The sequence below is a fragment of the Ictalurus punctatus genome, chromosome 20, assembly GCF_001660625.3.
Source record: "Ictalurus punctatus breed USDA103 chromosome 20, Coco_2.0, whole genome shotgun sequence".
In the NCBI taxonomy this organism is placed as follows: domain Eukaryota; kingdom Metazoa; phylum Chordata; class Actinopteri; order Siluriformes; family Ictaluridae; genus Ictalurus; species Ictalurus punctatus.
In genome coordinates, this window is record NC_030435.2 from 4,936,741 (window position 1) to 4,955,226 (window position 18,486).

General features: G+C 40.9%; 1 protein-coding gene across 4 annotated transcripts in view; it reads left to right on the top strand.

Moving 5' to 3' along the window:
• The window catches only part of ift80 (intraflagellar transport 80 homolog (Chlamydomonas)), an 86,406-nt gene that overhangs the window by 15,543 nt on the left and 52,377 nt on the right, over positions 1 to 18,486 (top strand). For all 4 annotated transcript variants that reach the window (XM_053688651.1, XM_053688648.1, XM_053688650.1 and 1 more), the window contains exons 5-8: positions 663 to 731; positions 8,137 to 8,246; positions 13,365 to 13,454; positions 14,854 to 14,991. In XM_053688651.1, the coding sequence (XP_053544626.1) occupies positions 663 to 731; positions 8,137 to 8,246; positions 13,365 to 13,454; positions 14,854 to 14,991 (407 nt within the window). The remainder of the gene's footprint in view (positions 1 to 662; positions 732 to 8,136; positions 8,247 to 13,364; positions 13,455 to 14,853; positions 14,992 to 18,486) is intronic.

Consider the following 18,486-nt stretch of genomic DNA (forward strand, 5'->3'; position numbering starts at 1 on the left):
CTGAAAAGTGTCTCGTACGTAATACGCTGCTTTCTTTACTGACATACAAACATATTTTCTGCAACATTTAATTTTGTGCTAGAAAACTAATGTTTGGGAATCTAAAATCTTTTTTGGTACCTTTTTTCCAAAAAATAAAAATAAAAAAAATTTGTAAACTAAAAAATCTAAAACAAAGATAGTACTAAAATAAAAATAGGTTGCTTATTTACATATAATATAAGACAATGTGAATGACATTTCAGTTAGTTCACCCTTCATGACCTAAACATGTTCTGCCTTAAGTGTGAGTAAATGTGACTGTGGGCTGATGAGTAGATGACTGATTGTAAGATAACACGCTTCGACAGCCTTTGCTGTGTTTTCAAACAGAGACTAAAAACCACACACACACTGTAGGTGTTCAGCATGCCATAGGTTTGCTGTTTACCTTTTTTCTTTTTATCTTACTTTCTTTTTTTTTCTCCCTCCAAAGTGCACGTGTGTATATTACTTATAACGGACATGCACGAGAACAACATTATATAAAGAGAATATTGTTGCTAAACGATATACAAATGAATATGGATTTTCTGCAATTATACCTTTTGTACACGGATATGAAAACATTATTGAATTCTACAATTTAAATCATTTTTCAATTCCGATTCTGATCCTTCCAGCTGGTGAGGACGGCCAAATCAAGATCTGGTCTAAAAGCGGGATGCTGAGGTCCACTTTGGCCCAACAAGGTATGTTATGTGGTAACATCTTGGTGCGACGTTCGACACAATCTTAGCGTATGTTCACAAGCGACAGAGTGAGAGGCCGATCATTTTCTCTGAACATGTATGACACATATCCATGATTTAACATTTGAACTGAGATTTTCTCAATTCTGGGGTAAAACAGTAAAGCGCTAAATCCAAACACTCGGCTCAAAGGATTCCTCAGACCAATCCTACATGTGGTCTGACCGTTCCCCAGTCTTCAATTCCTACCTGCAATTAATTCCCATTTCCTGGAAGAAAAACATAACGTTTAAAACACCAGACAGCGCAATACACACATGCGACAGCAGTACTGGTTTCTACACACCCGAAGGGGAAACTACAAGCAACAAAGTTTGAAATTTGTGTAAAACAACCAATCAGCAAAATTGCTGTAATCATTGAAATGAAGATAAACGAGAGGTCATAAGAAACTGGGGTTTGGGTCTCTCAAGGACTGCCTGTGATTTTTTTTTTTTACAGTGTAGCTGTGTCTTAAATAGTACACTTGGCATACTTTTACTGCGTTCACACTAGGAAACACTGCGGGACGTAGTGTACTATTAATAGCCAGATAATGAACTAGAACTCAATAAAAATGGTGGAACATCAGACCCTTTTTGTGCTCAGTAGTAGCAGTCTGCTTTACACAGACAACTTATCAGGAGAGGATGAAGACTAGGAATTGTCCCCTCTGCTGGTAATACAACAGGATTATAACGGGCAAAAACTGGTGAGGTCCAAACAAGGAAGTGCTATGAGTAACAAAGAAACAGGGAACGCAGGAAACTATAAGGATTGGACATAATGAGAGTGAAGCATGGTAAGACCTCGCGAGGAGGAACAGAAACAAGGGGCATAAATAACAAAAGTAATCAAGTCAAGACACAGAACAGGTGAACACTTTAGGGTAATCGGGCAATGTCATGACCGGGTGTAGACGTTACCCAAACAAAATGTTAATGGATAAAACAAAAGAATTTGAATAACAACAAAACTGGAATGATTATAGTATAAGTGCTGTATATACACACGTCATAGACGTAAACATCCAAATACACTGCCCTTGGGGGGAAAAAAGTCCCTAATTAATCCTTTTAGGTGCCTCCTTCTGTTCATACTTTAAATATATATTTTTATGAATTTTATGAATGATTTATGAAGAGAGATACACTTCTGCAACAAGTCAGTTGAAAGAGTGTGCAGTCCCTGTTAATCTCTGTTAAGTGGAGAATATATTAACCAGAACTTGCATATCGATGTCGAATGTCGAGGTTAAATTAAGCTACTCCAAAATCCAAGGGCTTCCCATTTGCAGAGTGGAAAGTGTGTTAATGCACCGTACTCTAATGGATGCCAAGTCATGTGCACTTCAGTACTGAAAGGACTTCATCGTACATCTTGCCTGACATTGTAAATTATTACGTAATCGGAACTGGGTTGTGCAGTTGAAATCAATCGGAATAAGTGCAATATTCGTTTATGGGTGAAAGAAGTCCGCTACAAACCTGTACGAATACGTTTGCTTCCAGTGTGTATCACTACAAAGGAAATGGATGGGTAGCTCGTACGATATATGGCCTCGTAAAAGTCAAAAAGTCAGATAACATGTACATTTAATCGTACTTGTAAAAAATTCCCCGAATACCTGCAGTCGATACTGTGATGTAAGCCTTGTGTATGTTTCCACTCTGACGAACAGACGATGAAATGACCGTGATCTGGATGTATTTTCATGTTGAATGGTGGTGATCAACACAAAGCTCTGAATTCATATCTGGAGAAGGAACTACAGCATCTTCCAACAATACAAGTATCCCGATAAAACATTATATGGTGCTTAAACGTTAACTTTAATAGAGAGTGTAAGGGCATTTTCACACCTGGCTCAATTGGACCGTTCGTTTCGAAACCTGTTGCATTTTCTGCTTTTGTTCAGTTTGTTTAGACATATATGAACACGGCAATCACGTGCGGAAATCAGTCCGAGATAAGGCTGGGTATTGCAACCAGTTTGGCGAGTCGATTCTTATTTATATGATTTCGATTCGATTTCAGTTCGATTAGTTATCAATTTCTCATTTAAAATGTTAGTTTTGCGGACATGGAATCCATGTTTTAATATAATGTAACTGAAATCCTCCTACTTAGCTATATTACTGAAATACACATTTACGTTAACAATAGGGCCAACACAATTATGTTTAATTACTTTTTACTTTTACTTTGAGTAACAAACATTGTAGCAAGATATCATTAACATGTGCACACAACGCACACAAGGTAAGCACAAACTGCACAATGCACATTACTGTAAAAAAAAAAAAAAGCCATTGAAATGTGCAACAGTGAAATTCATTAACTTGAGACATCTTTAAGAAATAAAACCCATTTCAACATTCAATACTACATTCAATACTTCAATAGAACATACAATCCTCTCAAGTAAAGCATGCGCATTAAGAATCGATTCGGGGATTTCTCGAATCGACATCATTTCGTTACATTGAGGATCGAGTAAAATCTGAGAATCTATATTTTTTACCCAGCCCTAGTCTGAGACCACCTGAACAAGGTGGTCTTGGCCCGATTGCAAATGGACTCTGGAGTGGTTCGTTTGTGGTGAGAAAACCACCATCTGGCCTAATGAACCGAGCTGTAGAGCAATGCATGATGGGAATGGCATTACATAAAAAGCGTGTTTGTTTTGCTAACGACTCGCAACACGAATCGCGGTCTAACTTTGACCAAAGATGAGATAAAATGCCTAAAAAACACATATAAACATCGAGGTTTACAAGGTGTTTAGCGAGCATCTCACGGAGATGGGTCGTAATCGCTCCGTGAAACATCAATTCCCGCTCGAACTGATGACAACGGCTAAAAAGAGCCACAATAAGCTCGCGGAGCTGCTGTCTATCCGTCTCGATGGATGACATTGTTATGGACGGAACCTCGGTACATAAACAGGCGCGCTCTGACCAATGAGAGGACAGTTTTCTCCCATGTGACTTGCGTAAACACATTTACGTACGCTTTGAAATGTTGCCTTGTGAAAGCGAACCGTGCCAAGGCAAAAAACGCGATATTGTAACAATTCAAGTCTCCGTTTCAGAACGAAACACAGGTCTACAGTTCTGAAAACACCTTAAGAAAGCGGTCATTAAAAAACAAGCGCGTAGAAACCTTCGCATGTTCGAGTGAGCACTCCAGTTCGGCGAGCACTGAGACAGGGACGCTTCCTTTTCCCTCCCCCGGGTTCTACACTTTGCATCCTAGTCAAGGTGGAGCACGGCCGCTGCTGATTCTGCTATACACACTCAGGACACCCTTCCTCCCAATGTCTATTAAAGATACTGTTTGAACCTCATAACATCTTAAACAGCATGAGGAGTTGATTGCTAGAAGCATGCTGCATAGCAACATAAACAAAGCTAAAGAAAACCTTCCATAGTATGTGCACCAGATTGCTTGATACTAAGTAGGTTACTCATTTGGGTAGCAGTATTAGTGCTAACAAATACCAAAAAGCATGCTGGGAAAAAATGGTATTGATGCATCCCTAAATGTAGTGCATGATTCTTGCATTCTGAGCAAGCTGCTTGTGTTCGAGATCCTTACTAAGTGAGCAAAAAGAAACAAAACCTCCTAATGACTGTGCTGTTTTCGGCGTTTTATTGCCTTCAGCATCTGGCTTTCTAAGACTCGCTCACTCTGACTGGATGATTTAATATCTCCCAATATTACACGCTGACTCAGAGTTAGACTCACGTCAGACTATTAGAGTGTACTGTTGGATCCCGACGTGAAAGGCATGAACGCGTAAGCTCTATTCTATTCTAAGCACCGTCAAGTTTCAAAGGAGTGGCATTTTATTCAACACAATAAAAACTATGTTTAATGACCCTGGTTTTCTGTTCAGTACACACGGTTCTCTTATTAAGTGTTGCATCGGGGAATTGAAGTCTTAAACGCACTTTATCTAATTGATGTCATTAGAAGCTTCTGGAAAGGCCCTGGATTGTTCTTTATTATTCACGTATCGACCCGGGGAGAAGGCTCGCTGCTGAAGGATGCGCACTGATGATGCTCGTTAATAGTTAAGGCTTAAGATGATGTTGCTGTTAAATCCTTTCTACAGTCGGGATAATAAGCTCCTGGCCTTGTAGACTGTGTGTTTCAACCAAAAGAACAAACCTGTGTTTGAGGATGCACTTCTGTCTTCAGGAATGAGTCAGTCAGAGCAGGCTTTACATTTAATCAAAGTCGAACTACACAACTACACCAAAACAGGCTCAGGATTTATACTCTCTCTCTCTCTCTCTCTCTCTCTCTCTCTCTCTCTCTCTCTCTCTCTCTCTCTCTGTGTTTGTGCGTGTCTCTCTCTGTGTTTGTGTGTGTCTCTGTGTTTGTGTGTTTCTCTGTGTTTGTGTGTGTCTCTCTGTGTTTGTGCGTGTCTCTCTCTGTGTTTGTGCGTGTCTCTCTCTGTGTTTGTGCGTGTCTCTCTCTGTGTTTGTGCGTGTCTCTCTCTGTGTTTGTGCGTGTCTCTCTCTGTGTTTGTGCGTGTCTCTCTCTGTGTTTGTGTGTTTCTCTCTCTCTGTGTTTGTGTGTGTGTCTCTCTCTGTGTTTGTGTGTGTCTCTCTGTGTTTGTGCGTGTCTCTCTCTGTGTTTGTGCGTGTCTCTCTCTGTGTTTGTGGGTGTCTCTCTCTGTGTTTGTGGGTGTCTCTCTCTGTGTTTGTGTGTTTCTCTCTCTCTGTGTTTGTGTGTTTCTCTCTCTCTGTGTTTGTGTGTTTCTCTCTCTCTGTGTTTGTGCGTGTCTCTCTCTGTGTTTGTGTGTGTGTCTCTCTCTGTGTTTGTGTGTGTCTCTCTCTGTGTTTGTGTGTGTCTCTCTCTGTGTTTGTGTGTTTCTCTCTCTCTGTGTTTGTGTGTGTGTCTCTCTGTGTTTGTGTGTCTCTCTGTGTTTGTGTGTTTCTCTCTCTCTGTGTTTGTGTGTTTCTCTCTCTCTGTGTTTGTGTGCGTGTCTCTCTCTGTGTGCGTGTCTCTCTCTGTGTTTGTGTGTCTCTCTGTGTTTGTGTGTTTCTCTCTCTGTGTTTGTGTGTGCGTCTCTCTCTGTGTTTGTGAGTGTCTCTCTCTGTGTGTGTGTGTGTGTCTCTCTCTGTGTTTGTGTGTGTCTCTCTCTGTGTTTGTGCGTGTCTCTCTCTGTGTTTGTGTGCGTCTCTCTCTGTGTTTGTGTGTTTCTCTCTCTCTGTGTTTGTGTGTGTGTCTCTCTCTGTGTTTGTGTGCGTCTCTCTCTGTGTTTGTGTGTTTCTCTCTCTCTGTGTTTGTGTGTGTCTCTCTCTCTGTGTTTGTGTGTGTCTCTCTTTGTCTCTTTTACTGTGTCTCTCTGTGTCTCGCTATGTCTCTGTTTCTCTGTGTGTTTTTGCTGCAGTGTGTCCCTCTGTGTCTCACAATCTCTCTTTGATAGTGTCTCTTTCTCTCTCTCTCTGTGTCTGTTTCTCTGTGTTTCTCTTTATGTCTCTCTCTGTTTCTGTGTGTGTGTGTGTCTCTCTCTCTCTCTCTCTCTCTCTCTCTCGCTCTCTCTCTCTCTCACTCTCTCTCTCTCTCTGTCTTGCTGTGTTCTTGCTGTGTCTTCAATCATTCCCTGTGTCTGTTTCTCTATGTGTTTGTGTCTCTCTGTGTCTCTCTCTCTGTGTCTCTCTGTCTCGCTGCGTGTGTCTTTTTATCTGTGTATCTCTTTCTGTGTGTTTCTCTGTGTCTCTCTCTGCCTGTCTTTGTATCTCTGTCTCTCGCTCTTGGTCTCATACTGCGTGTGTGTCTTCCTCTATGTCTTTCTCTCTGTGTGTAGTTGTGTTTGCATGTGTCTCTGTGTGTGTCTCTCTCACTGTCTCTCATAAATCTGCACTCTCTCTCTTCTTTTTATTTCTTTGCTCTGTCTGTTCTTTCTTCCTTGCTCCCTCTCTCATTCTCTGTGGGAGGAGTCTCAGGTACAGCTGGGGGCCGTTGTTGAGTTTGGAAGAGTGATGATGTAACCCTGACCCATCTGGGAGTAAAGAGAGAGAGAGAGAGAGAGAGGGATGGAAGGATGGGGGTGGTGCTGGGGTTGAGGTTGGGGGAGGTGTGTAGAGGGAGAGCAGCGGGAACTCATCACCCTCCGCTCCCGTTGCCTTCTGTCAGCCCAAGACCATGTGACCTTTTGGCATTTGTGAGAAACCACAAGCACCTGGGGCAGGGTTAAATGTCAGTCTCTCTCTTTCTTACACACGTGCACACGTCTTGTTCCAGCCAGGTTTCTCTTGCTTAGCTGCCTCTCTTCATGTGGTGTGCTCTGATGTGTGCAGTATTGCTTTGCTCTTTGCATTCCTCCGGGGTACAGCCGTGTGCAGCGGCTCGAAACGACACACGTTTTAAGGTTTTGTATAAAAGAGCTCCTCTTTTGTCAGTGCCTCTTATCGTCTGCTGTAAAACCGAATAAAATAAAAACGAAAAGTGACAAAGGACTGCTCAAACGAAGTGCTCTGTCCCGTCATCCGTTTTAGTCATACTGTAGAGGGGTGAATTTGTTTTTTAAGGGATAAAATTTGAAACAGCAAGACTAAGCTGTACGAGTAGCAGAGGAGTGCTCGGTCAGCTTATCCTTCAAACCATGAGCAGGTTTTCTTTCCAGGAGCGTGTAATGAATGATCAAAACCATTGCTGTTATTTGATCAATTCTGAACCATGGCAGAATGAAAGTGCGATAAAATAGCTGTTATTCCATGCACACGTCGACACACACTCTGCCTTCATTAAGTCATGCACACAAGAGTACGGCTTAAAAAAAAAAAAAAAAAAAGAAATTCACATTAATAGGATGTACTGGATCAAGTGCTATTCTATAAGCTCTCAAATAACAGCTTATGATTACTGAAATTAGGCTTGTTCATGCTGTCGTTATACTATGCTTGCCATCTTTTCTCATTTCTATAGAATCTCACTTATTTATTTTTAATTTGTCTGTTGATTTTATGTTGCATCATATTACATCTGGCAAAAAAAAAAGAAAAGAAAAGCGCTTTCCTCTTCAGTACGAATATTCTGTCTCAGATTTTTTGGCTTTAAAGGCAAGCGCGTGTGTTATTGGGGAAAACCCTGCCTCAGAACCATCTCTTCAAGAATAATCTGGCAACCTCGGAGGCGTTGTGATTTGCATAATCTCTCAGAAGGTCAATTTAAGCTTACGCGTAACCCGATACTGTAAATATTGACGTAACTTTTGGACTTAAGTCGCCGACTCAACAAGTTGAAATGGCCCACTGTGTTCCGCACTGTGCTGTGCTGTCCGATATCCAAAGAGATGAATCGTTTTGTCTTTCTGAATGTCTTCTGTCCTTCTCTCTACCTCATTCAGGATGTCCTGTGTACTCCGTGGCTTGGGGTCCAGACTCCGACAGGATACTTTACACGTTCGGCCGGCAGCTCATCATCAAACCCCTGCAGCCGAGCTCCAAATCTTTGCAGGTAATGCGCCAAAGGGTGGCACGAAACTGCCGCATTCACAGGTCCGCTTTTTTGGGCATCCGACAGAAAGCGCAATGATACGCATCATCTATATGTACATCAGTAATCTCAGTAATGCACACGCGACAGCGCACCAGGGCCGAGCATCACCGTGAGCTGCCCTTATAGATTTTTATCCACAGGATTTCCCTTGACAAGTGGGATTACTTTCTCCTCCATCTTTCCCAACATTAGCTAAAGCCTTGCTCAGACCATCTTGGCTGGTACGTTGCTTTAACAGAGTTATGTTCTGTCAAAAGTTCAAGATTTTATGCATCAGCATGGGGTGTGTTTTTTTTTATTTTATTTAATTTTATTTATTTATTTATTCGTAACGGATCCCAAAAAGTCTCTAAGAACAGTCCAGAGGATGGAATCCATCACTTAGCATGCGTTCAAGGTCATCAGCAGTACGTTCATGTGTATAATGAAATCACCTTGCTATTGAGGCTATTTGTTCGCAAAACGTGTTGAAGCGGAAACCTCGAACTTGACATCAAAACGATTATAGAAAGTCAGAAAGCAATTCAGCAGCGTTAGGGTTGAGCAGAAACCCCAAAACTTGTGATAGTCAGATTCTGTGAAGCCTGTCAACACAGAGTGGAAAAACAGACACACACACACACACACATTGTGTGCAGAGACGTAAAAGCAACTAATCAAAGCTCAAATCATAGTTAACGTTCTGTTACCATAATTTAACTTAACAATCCATTCATGTGTCATTTTTATATGCTAGCTCGGGTTTATTGAATAATTTGATTAGCATAGTAATTAGCTGAATTCAAATGCCCCGCATTATTGCGCATGCTCAATTTAAATGGATATACTTGATTAAATTAATTTCTTAGATGTTCAGAGACGTGAAGATATGAGATAAAAGTTTTATACATTAAAGGTTTGCAGCTCGAAGTGTTTTATAAAGAAAAGAAAAAAAAAAGGCAAATAAAAAGGAGTAGAGAAAGAGAATAAAATCGTAAGAGGAATTCTAAAAAGAAGTCATTCTATAAACACGGTCCCCTCCAAAAGTATTGGAACGGCAAGGCTAATTCTATTGTTTTAGCTATACATTGAAGACATTTGGGTTTGAGATCAAAAGATGATCAGGATTTCAGCTTTCGTTTCCTGATATTTACAACTAGATGTGTTACACAACTTCGAACACGGCACCTTTTGTTTGCGTGATCGAAAATATTTAAAAAATCATGTGACTGATAGGTGTTTGTTGCTGCCCAGACGTGCCCTGTTAAATCGATCGTTTAAAGAATGAATAGCTCTGAATGTCCACTTTTGGTTTGAGCCCTAGTTTTCACCTGTGAAGGCTGCATTTGTTGTTAAAAAGGATAAACCAACATGAAGACCAGACAGCTGAATATGGGAGAAATGTAAGCCATTTTGAAGCTGAGAAAAGAGGGAAAATCAATCACCGTTCAAAAGTAGTCAAATTAATCAATTGCTTAACACATCTAGATGTAAAGATCAGGAAACGAAAGGTGAAATTCCAATCTATCGTCTCCTATTTATCTTTTGATCTCAAACCCAAATGTCTTGAATGTATAGTGAAACAGTAGAATTGGCCTTGCCGTTCCAGTACTTTCAGAGGGGACTGTTAGAATAATAAAGTAAATGTAAAATAAATTCTAAAAAAGGACAGGGTGGAGATAAAATAGTAATACTTAATTATATAAAGCTGTGAATTCTAGTTCAGAAAATTCTTTATGAATAAATAAATGATCATCAAACGTCAAATGATACAACAAGAGAAAATCTTATTATTAAGGCTAAATGGTATTAAACACCACTTAAAAGCCCTTAAGGTTGAATTTGATATACAAACTGTTTAATTTATTTCTTATGTGAATATGCTGATCCTAAGAAAGTTTTGCATCACAACACAGTCACAGCTATATGTTGCAAGTATGATTTCCCATCATTTACCAGTGTAGCGTGTGTGTGTGTGTGTGTGTGTGTGTGTGTGTGTGCACACCATTGTCAGCAGTTTAAAAGCTTGGTGGTGCAACGTCTGTGTGTTTATTGTTGTACTGGGCGCTGAACTGCAGCAGGGATCTTGAGTAAACAGGCAGAGGGGTTTAGACGGATCTTTCAGTCCAGCCCTCCCCGAGCAACAGCTGTCAGTTTGTAGAAGCATGACCCTCTGACCCCAAGTGTGACTCTGTGACCCCTGCTCCCTGGCTCACCTCAGCCTGGGGAAAGCCATTAAATGGGAGAGGCAGGATAGATACACACAACCATAATCCTTGCATCAACCCAAGAACATGAGAGTTTAGAGTTTTAGAAAGTATCATTAAACCTCATGTTGGTCCATTTAAAATGTTTTTTTCTTCTTCTTCTTTTTTTTTTTTTACTAAAATTGAAACGAGAGTTAAAAGCGTGTGAGGATCTCCACAGCACAGCACACAAGGCCAACAGAAACAAGTCGGCTAATCTTAGCCAGCTGGGCAAAACAGAGTGCAGGAACAATGTGTGTGTGTGTTTTTAATCCAATCCCTGTTCTTCAGGTAATTTGGTATTTGAGCAGTGAATAAGATTTGTGTTTTCCATCCTGTCATTTAGCACCAAGCTAGCTCATATTAACCAGCCGTCTCGTGTAGCCGGTGCAAACGCCGGACTCGAAGTTCCAGAATGCAATGCGGAAATACACCTCGGTCACCGCCGAGTCATCGAGCTACAAGATGGCATTAACGGTGGTATTAACAGATGACGGGACGAGTAGCGCCGGACAGGTTAAAAACACTAAAGCACTGCTGCAGCTCTCTATTTAGGTTGATATGAAGCGAGGAGGAATTCCCTCCGGCGCCACCATCGAACAGCATTGTGGGTAATGTAACGTGAACCGTTAACCAAAAGTGAAAACAGACGAACGTGTCAATGAACGGAATTTTCATTCATACAAAATGAAATCATAATTAACATGCAGATTTTTCAGGGTGGATTTTTATTTATTTATTTATTTTTATTCGTCTTTAAAGCGCACAAATGTATTGCAATACAAGAATGAATATTAAGCTGATCCTAAGTCTAGCTGGTTTGGTATCTGCCATGTGTAATGTGTGTGCGTGTGCGCCGAATCACTTGTGTCGCATCCATAAGTCAGCACTTTAACCTGACCTGAGTGCATTATTTAATGCGAGTCTTTAACATGAGAGAAAATGGGGTCCTGAAGCATGAAAGTGGGGGTCGACTCCTGTTCCCTGTGGCTAACTGCGAAACGAATCCACGGTGCTGTTTTCAATTACTCAAAGTTGAAGCAATTACCGTAACGGAGAACAGACGGGCCCGGTGTGTCAGCTGTTTCAGCGCACGTCCTCTTAACTACTTCTCTCTCTCTTCTCTCTCGAGAACTTTCTCTCTCACCGTCCATAGCCTCCCATTTGTCTGTAGATTAATCATAAACTAATCACATTTTCTTCTCATTACCTGTGCTGTATAATAAAGCTTTGGAGTGCACCTGGAACAATTTCTCAAAAAAAAAAAAAATTCCCCATGTCAGCTAGTGGTTTACTATGAAATCGTCTAGTTGTATAGATTTTGTTACCTGACCAACAGGAACTGATCTCATTGTTGTGTTTGTCGTACAAAATTTTATTTATTTTTTATTTTTTTACTTCAGCTTTTTCCGGTTTCTTGAATTCTGTGCATTTCCGAACGTCCTAAGAACATCATTAACCTATTTTTGTTTCAATACGTTTTTCGTCAAAATTTCAATTGCTTTGATGTTGTTTCTCAGGGTTTTGTCGGTGTTCAGTCAGGATTTTGCTATCGCAGAAATGAACGCAAAATCAAGCAAACTCTGCGATATTCGGAGGAGCTTGCGATTCTTTTCAGAATCACCGCAGATTTGGGACAAGGTTCGGGCATGTGACGTCCTCACAAAGCGCATTCAGCCAAAGCCCTCTGCGATTCTCAGACGTCAAAGATGAGTACAGTTAAAAGTCCTCATGTACAAACAAACATCACCGCGAAAGGCCGTGCAAAACAATCTCACGCAATCTATAAATAAATTGTATAAATAAAAGCAAATCTGTGGGAAAAACAAAACAAAAATTGCTGCTAAATTGAGCATTTTTGTCTATAACAATCACCCACACACACACACAGTTTTTGTGTACAGCCTTTTTGGAAGGAGTCTCCAGTGTCAGAGATTTTTTTTTATTTTTATTTATTTTTTTTTTATAAAGCTTTAGATTGTTTAAAGTTTTCCAGCTAAGGAAAGTCTTCAAGATGGAGGGCGTCGTGGTTTCTCGGTAACGTGACGACCTGCTTGTTTTTTGACACGTTAACATGAGAGGAAAATCATGACGGCAGATTCCTGGTCATCGGTCCGATCTCGTGCGAAGTTTCGCGTGTTCTCCACATGTCCGTGTGGGTTTCCTCAGGGTTCTCCGGTTTTATCCCACCTTCAAAAAAAAAAAAACACACCTGTAGGTGGATTGTTTACACTAAAATGCGTCCGAGTGCGAGAGAGTGTGTGAACGGTGCCCCGTGATCCTGTGGTGCTGGATAGGTTCAGAACCGTAAAAACAAGATGAAGCGGTTGCTAAAGATGAATGAATGAATGATATAGAAAACGTACTGTAGCGGGTTGAAAACACGTGCTCTGAAGACGTGATCGTCAGTGTAGTATGTGCTCTGAACCCTTGCCTGAACAGTATCTGAGCTGACGTGTTGATTAGTTTATTCGTTTTGCTTGTTTGTGCAGTTCAAGGCCTTGGTTTGTCTCAGGCACGGATTACTGACACAGAGGAAATACCAGTTCGTAGCACAGAAAGATTTAACAATGGCGTCATCCACACGTGACTCGTCCCGATGTGGCTCTGTTTAGCCTCTACAGCTTTGCCGGGTTATTAAACCTTAAGCTTATTAGCCAGGCTCCAGTGAAATCATTCTTCCTGATGATTTCGCGATGTTTGCTGTAATGTCGCGCGTTTCTCGGCTCACGGGGACGTGAGGAACGCAGGCACTCCAGAGAGAAGGTGTGATCTCCAGTATGCTTATCATGGATGTGTGGAGTAATGCTAATTCTTATAAACAAGCTTCTCTCTGTCTTTCTGTCCGCAGTGGAAAGCTCACGATGGCATTATTCTAAAGGTGGACTGGAATTCCGTGAATGATCTGATCCTGTCTGGAGGTGAAGACTGTAAATATAAGGTAAGAAGTTTCTAGAAACGTCCCTGGGGTTCTCGTGTCGGAAGTTTCCGTACGATCCACACAAAATCAGTAAAGCTGCACTCATCTTTGAATCTTATTTTTTCGCCTGTTCATATTGACGTGCACAGTGCAGGTCGTTATGATGCTATAATCATGTTTATCATTTTCTTTCATTTTTTTTTCCTTTATTAACACAATTCATAGTGAACTTTTGTTCCCTCATTAGATTAATAACTCATTCTGATGAACTTTCTATAACAGTTGCTCTGACAATAGTGCCCGCTCTAATTCAAATCACCACGTTCTCATACGTTACCGTCTCTATTCCAACAACTCGTTCACACTCGATCCATATAAATGGATTATTTATTTATTTATTTATTTATTTATTTATGTTTAAATTGTGTAACGGTTTTCAGTAAGGACATGTTTCTTCACATTTTCTCCATCCGGAGCGCTTTCTAACAGCCGTAGTTAGAGCATAGTTCAGTTTCCCAACACAGTTCAATCTTTCCGTTTTTTCAGTTTATTGTTAACATGACAAGCTGTGTTTGTTTTGTTTTTTGTTGTTGTTTTTTTTGTGTCTCATTAACTTCAGGAGAGCGTAAAAAAGGGCGCACTGTTTATAGCTGCAGTAATGTGTACTGGATTGTACAGTTGAGGTCATAAGTTTAGAAACACAGATGAACCACAAAACAGAATTTTACTCAAATGAACCGGTTCAAAAGTTTACACCCGCTTATATTCTTAATACTGTGTGTCGTTACCCGGATGATCCACGACTTGTGCTTATGTTTTGTGACAGTTGTTCACGAGTCCCTTGTTTGTCCTGAGCAGTTAAACTGTTCTTCAGAAAAATCCTCCAGGTCCTGCACATTCTTTGTTTTTCCAGCATCTTCTGCATATTTGACCCCCTTTCCAACAGTGACTATATGATCAGTTTTTATGATCCCTCTTATTATTATTATTATTATTATTATTTATATTTTTTAAAATGTAAACTTATGACCGCAAGTGGAATGCTGTAATGATAACAGGTCCTTGTCATGCGATGTGATCCACAAGATTATTGAGCTCTGAGTGGATTAAACGTATAATGTATGGTTCATTAATAAATGGACGTTGTTAGTATTGGTGAATTGCTGTGGTGTAAGAGGAATAAAGCACTAGTTGGAAAATAATCAGCTTCATGGTGGGAACAGGAACTCCGCTCCACGTTAGGTTGCATCACGCCACCCTGTCACTGATTATTTTCCTGAAACAGCACACCCGTTGTTTATCTGTTTGTTTTATCCTTTCTAATTGCACTAGTCTCTCGCGCTCTCTCTCTCTCTCTCTCTCTCTCTCTCTCTCTCTCTCTCTCTCTCTCTCGCGCGCTCTGTGTTTCTCTCTAAATCAGGTGTGGGACAGTTACGGGCGGCCTCTCTACTCGTCCTCCCCCCACGACTACCCTATCACCTCTGTGGCTTGGGCTCCTGACGGCGAGGTGTTCGCTATGGGCTCCTTCAACACTCTCCGACTGTGCGACAAGACTGGGGTAGGAAAAACACACACGCAAGCGCACACACATGTACGCTCAGAGAACCGAGAAGTCCCACAAGCATCACAGGCCTAAGCTTTGACAACTGGCCGCCCTCTGATTTCAAATTTCACAGTTTAACAAACCCTTAGTAATTTCCCACAACTAAATATAATCATTAAGTTGTTATTTATAAATCCAGATTTGAACAGACGTGTTCGTCACAGCAAATAGACGTAACATTCGGAGGTTTTTTCTAGAGCTGCAACAGCTAATCGATAAAATCGATAAGAATCAATTCTGAAAATCGTCGTCAAGGAATCTCATTATGGATTAGTCGGTCTGCGCGCGGCACGGGGAGATTAAGTTACTTCTGTTCCGAAAACACGCTTCGGAGAGTAAATACAAAAGTTGTGTCCCAAATGACTATACACTTACACTATGAACTCTGTACTACCGTCTAGTGTGTGGATTTTAGAAAGGTAATATGATCTCACATATATCACTAGCGGGTTTTTTTTACTAACCGGATGTATAAACCACGACGGCGCGTGACGTCATACGCACGCTAGCATTAGCAAACGCTCAGAGTCACCGATAATGACTTTCTTCAGTTTACTTTCTATCAGCGTTACCTTTTATTCCCAACATGACCTCAGTCTCCATCAGACGGAGATGAAAACGCCACGTGATGAGGAAGAACGTGTGTAACCTCCAAGTCCTCTAAGGGGAGCATTTTAAACACCGTGGAAATCAAACTGATGCACGAAGACAAACTTGTGTTTATATTCAAAATGCTCCACTGTGTGTAAGGGGCGGGGGAAACTGGTGCACGCTGCTTAAAAGGTTTAGTTTAATTTAAGTTTAATGTCGTTATATGCTGTATTTGTGCGCTTGCAGTGCAACTTCTGTTGTTTATTATAACGGAAGTGATGTGTTAGTAACGAGGCCGCGTTGCTGATCACGTGCGGTGTACACGTGCTGATACAGAGTGTAGCGCAAGTGTGTGTGTGTGTGTATAAATATATATATATATATATATATATATATATATATATATATATATATATATATATATATATATATATAATATATATATAATTTATCTTTATCTATAATTTATATATATAATTTATATAATTTTATATAATTTATCTTATAGTATTTATGCATTATTTTTATGGATGTACAAAAAGCACCCAATTAAACTACAGTCCTACATTAATAATATATATTCTGTTGTGTGTGTGTGTGTGTGTGTGTGTGTGTGTGTGTGTATTGGGTTGTTTTCTGTTTTGGACAAACAGTTATGTAAAGTTTTAGTCTGAAGTTTATATTTGCAACACTCAGTTTGTGGTTTTTATGTTAAATAAACAAACAAAAAAAAAAGGTACTGAAAGCTTGCCCCGCCCCCATCCGATTAATCGAAAAAAATAATCAGCCACCGAATCGATTATGAAAATAATCGTTAGTTGCAGCCCTAGTTTTTTTCCCTCATTATACATGATCCTTGATTCTTGATTGCTCAGAAGGTGTTTATTTATTTTCTAGAGCAGCAGCTCTGACAGTAGTGCCGGCTGTCATTCAAATCCCAGGTTGATATTAACGCGCACGTTCTTATACGTTATCGTTTCTATAGTAACAGCTGAATCACGTGGACTTGTATGGCAGGCTCTCCACATAGAGTCTAATAGAAAACTGTTTGTTGTTGTTTAACAAAGAAAGAAATAATTATTGTTGACATTTTCTGTTAGGAGGTGCGTATTTAACATTTATTGAAGGAGTCTCCAGTGCTAGGCTTTTTAATGGTCAGAGGTAAAGCCTTTCCTGTACGTCTTACACCACAGGAAAGTTGACAGGAAGGAGGATATTGCATTGCTATCTGGAATCAACGTTAAATTGAAATATAAACAGATGAAAATGACTGATATTGTTGTTATTTTAAAAAAAAATGGTGTAAACGGAAAGAAACGCTTTTTATCTGTGACGTCATGGCGGTAACGGCGGTGAGATCTTCAGGTCGGGTCACTTCACACCACCCTGTCGTCGATTTTCCTATGACAACACACCCCATTGTGTTTATATCGTCCTTACTTATATGGTGAGGATGTCAGGATGTTAGGAACTGGGTTGTGTAAGGGGGTCTCGTATGGGAGCAAAACTGGAATCATTTCACCTTGATGGTTTTTGTACAAAGTCTTATTTTTCCTGCTGAAAGTCTTTTTTTTTTTTCCACCACGCAAACAGCTCGGACTTTCCTTCTCCCTCGATCTTAGACCCGCAGTTAGCGTATTAATTTCTGAGATATGGTTTAGTTTCTATAGTCACTAATACTGATTGGAAGTTAACTCTTTCTAAACAGCAGGAAGAAAAAAGTCGTGCAACCGCACGGCCTGGGTCTCGGGAGGATCGGACCAGATGTAGTCTTTATTCTCTCCAACCATTAATCAGCACCGAAACTTCTTGGCTCCGTCGTCAGCGTTGATATGTCATTGCTCTGTCAGTCAGTTTATTACGCTCCAATACGGCGTTTCTCAGATTGCCAGGTTCTGGAAGAAATCCATAGTCCCAGTGTGCAGGGTTAATCAAGACTGCGTGTAGAGGGAAGCCGCCGCTTGCATCAGATTTGAGTATCGGGCTGCCGCGTTCGCGTTTGCCCCCTCGAAATTCTTTCGCGTAGAGGGAGTGGGCGTGTGTTTGAAGTTTTGTGAAAAGAGGTAGAGGAGGAGGACAAAAACAATGGTTGGGGAGGATGAGAAGAGATTCAGAGAAATCAACTTTTGAAAGTTTCCAGCCTCTGCTATCTTTCGAAAAGAAAAAAAAAAAACCCACCCTCTTACTGCTCACACATTCTGCCTCTCGTTCTTTCTCTACCGCAGTCTTTCACCCTCTACCTACCCCCTTTAAATCTCTCACCACCGAGCTAGTCTTCTCGGCTTCTCTCTCACACCTACGGTATACATGTACAGCACACCTGTGAAGGAGAGTTCTGTTCAATTAAACAAGCAAAGCAGTCTCCACAGGATAGCTCGTATCGTTCTATTCAGGAAATCGGATAGAACGCATCATTTGCGAGCTATGGGCTTTCCTTTGCGTTTTGTAAATATTTCCCAGTATATTCGACATCTGCAGTTGACAAGCGTTTAACACTTTCTCGCAGTACACTGGTGTTTCATTCTGTCAAGCTGCCATCTCTGACCCAGCAGTGTGTGTGTGTGTGTGTGTGTGTGTGTGTGTGTGTGTGTGTTTTACGAGTGTGGTGGTGAAACGGTTAACAGCCTGTGAGGAGCCTCAGCGTTACTTCCATGACTAATGGGCAGGAGTTTCATTCCGTATCTACTACAATGAAACCTTGCACTTGGCAGAGTGCTGGCTCAGCAGGAAAGCCCGACTCGTTTAACCCTTCACCTCCAGCAGGTCTCCACTTAGCAGTCAAGGGCAGAATGGCCCTGCTTTTGCCCTCTCTACCCCCTCCTTCTCAACTGCCCCCTATCTGGTGTGCACTGGGGCATC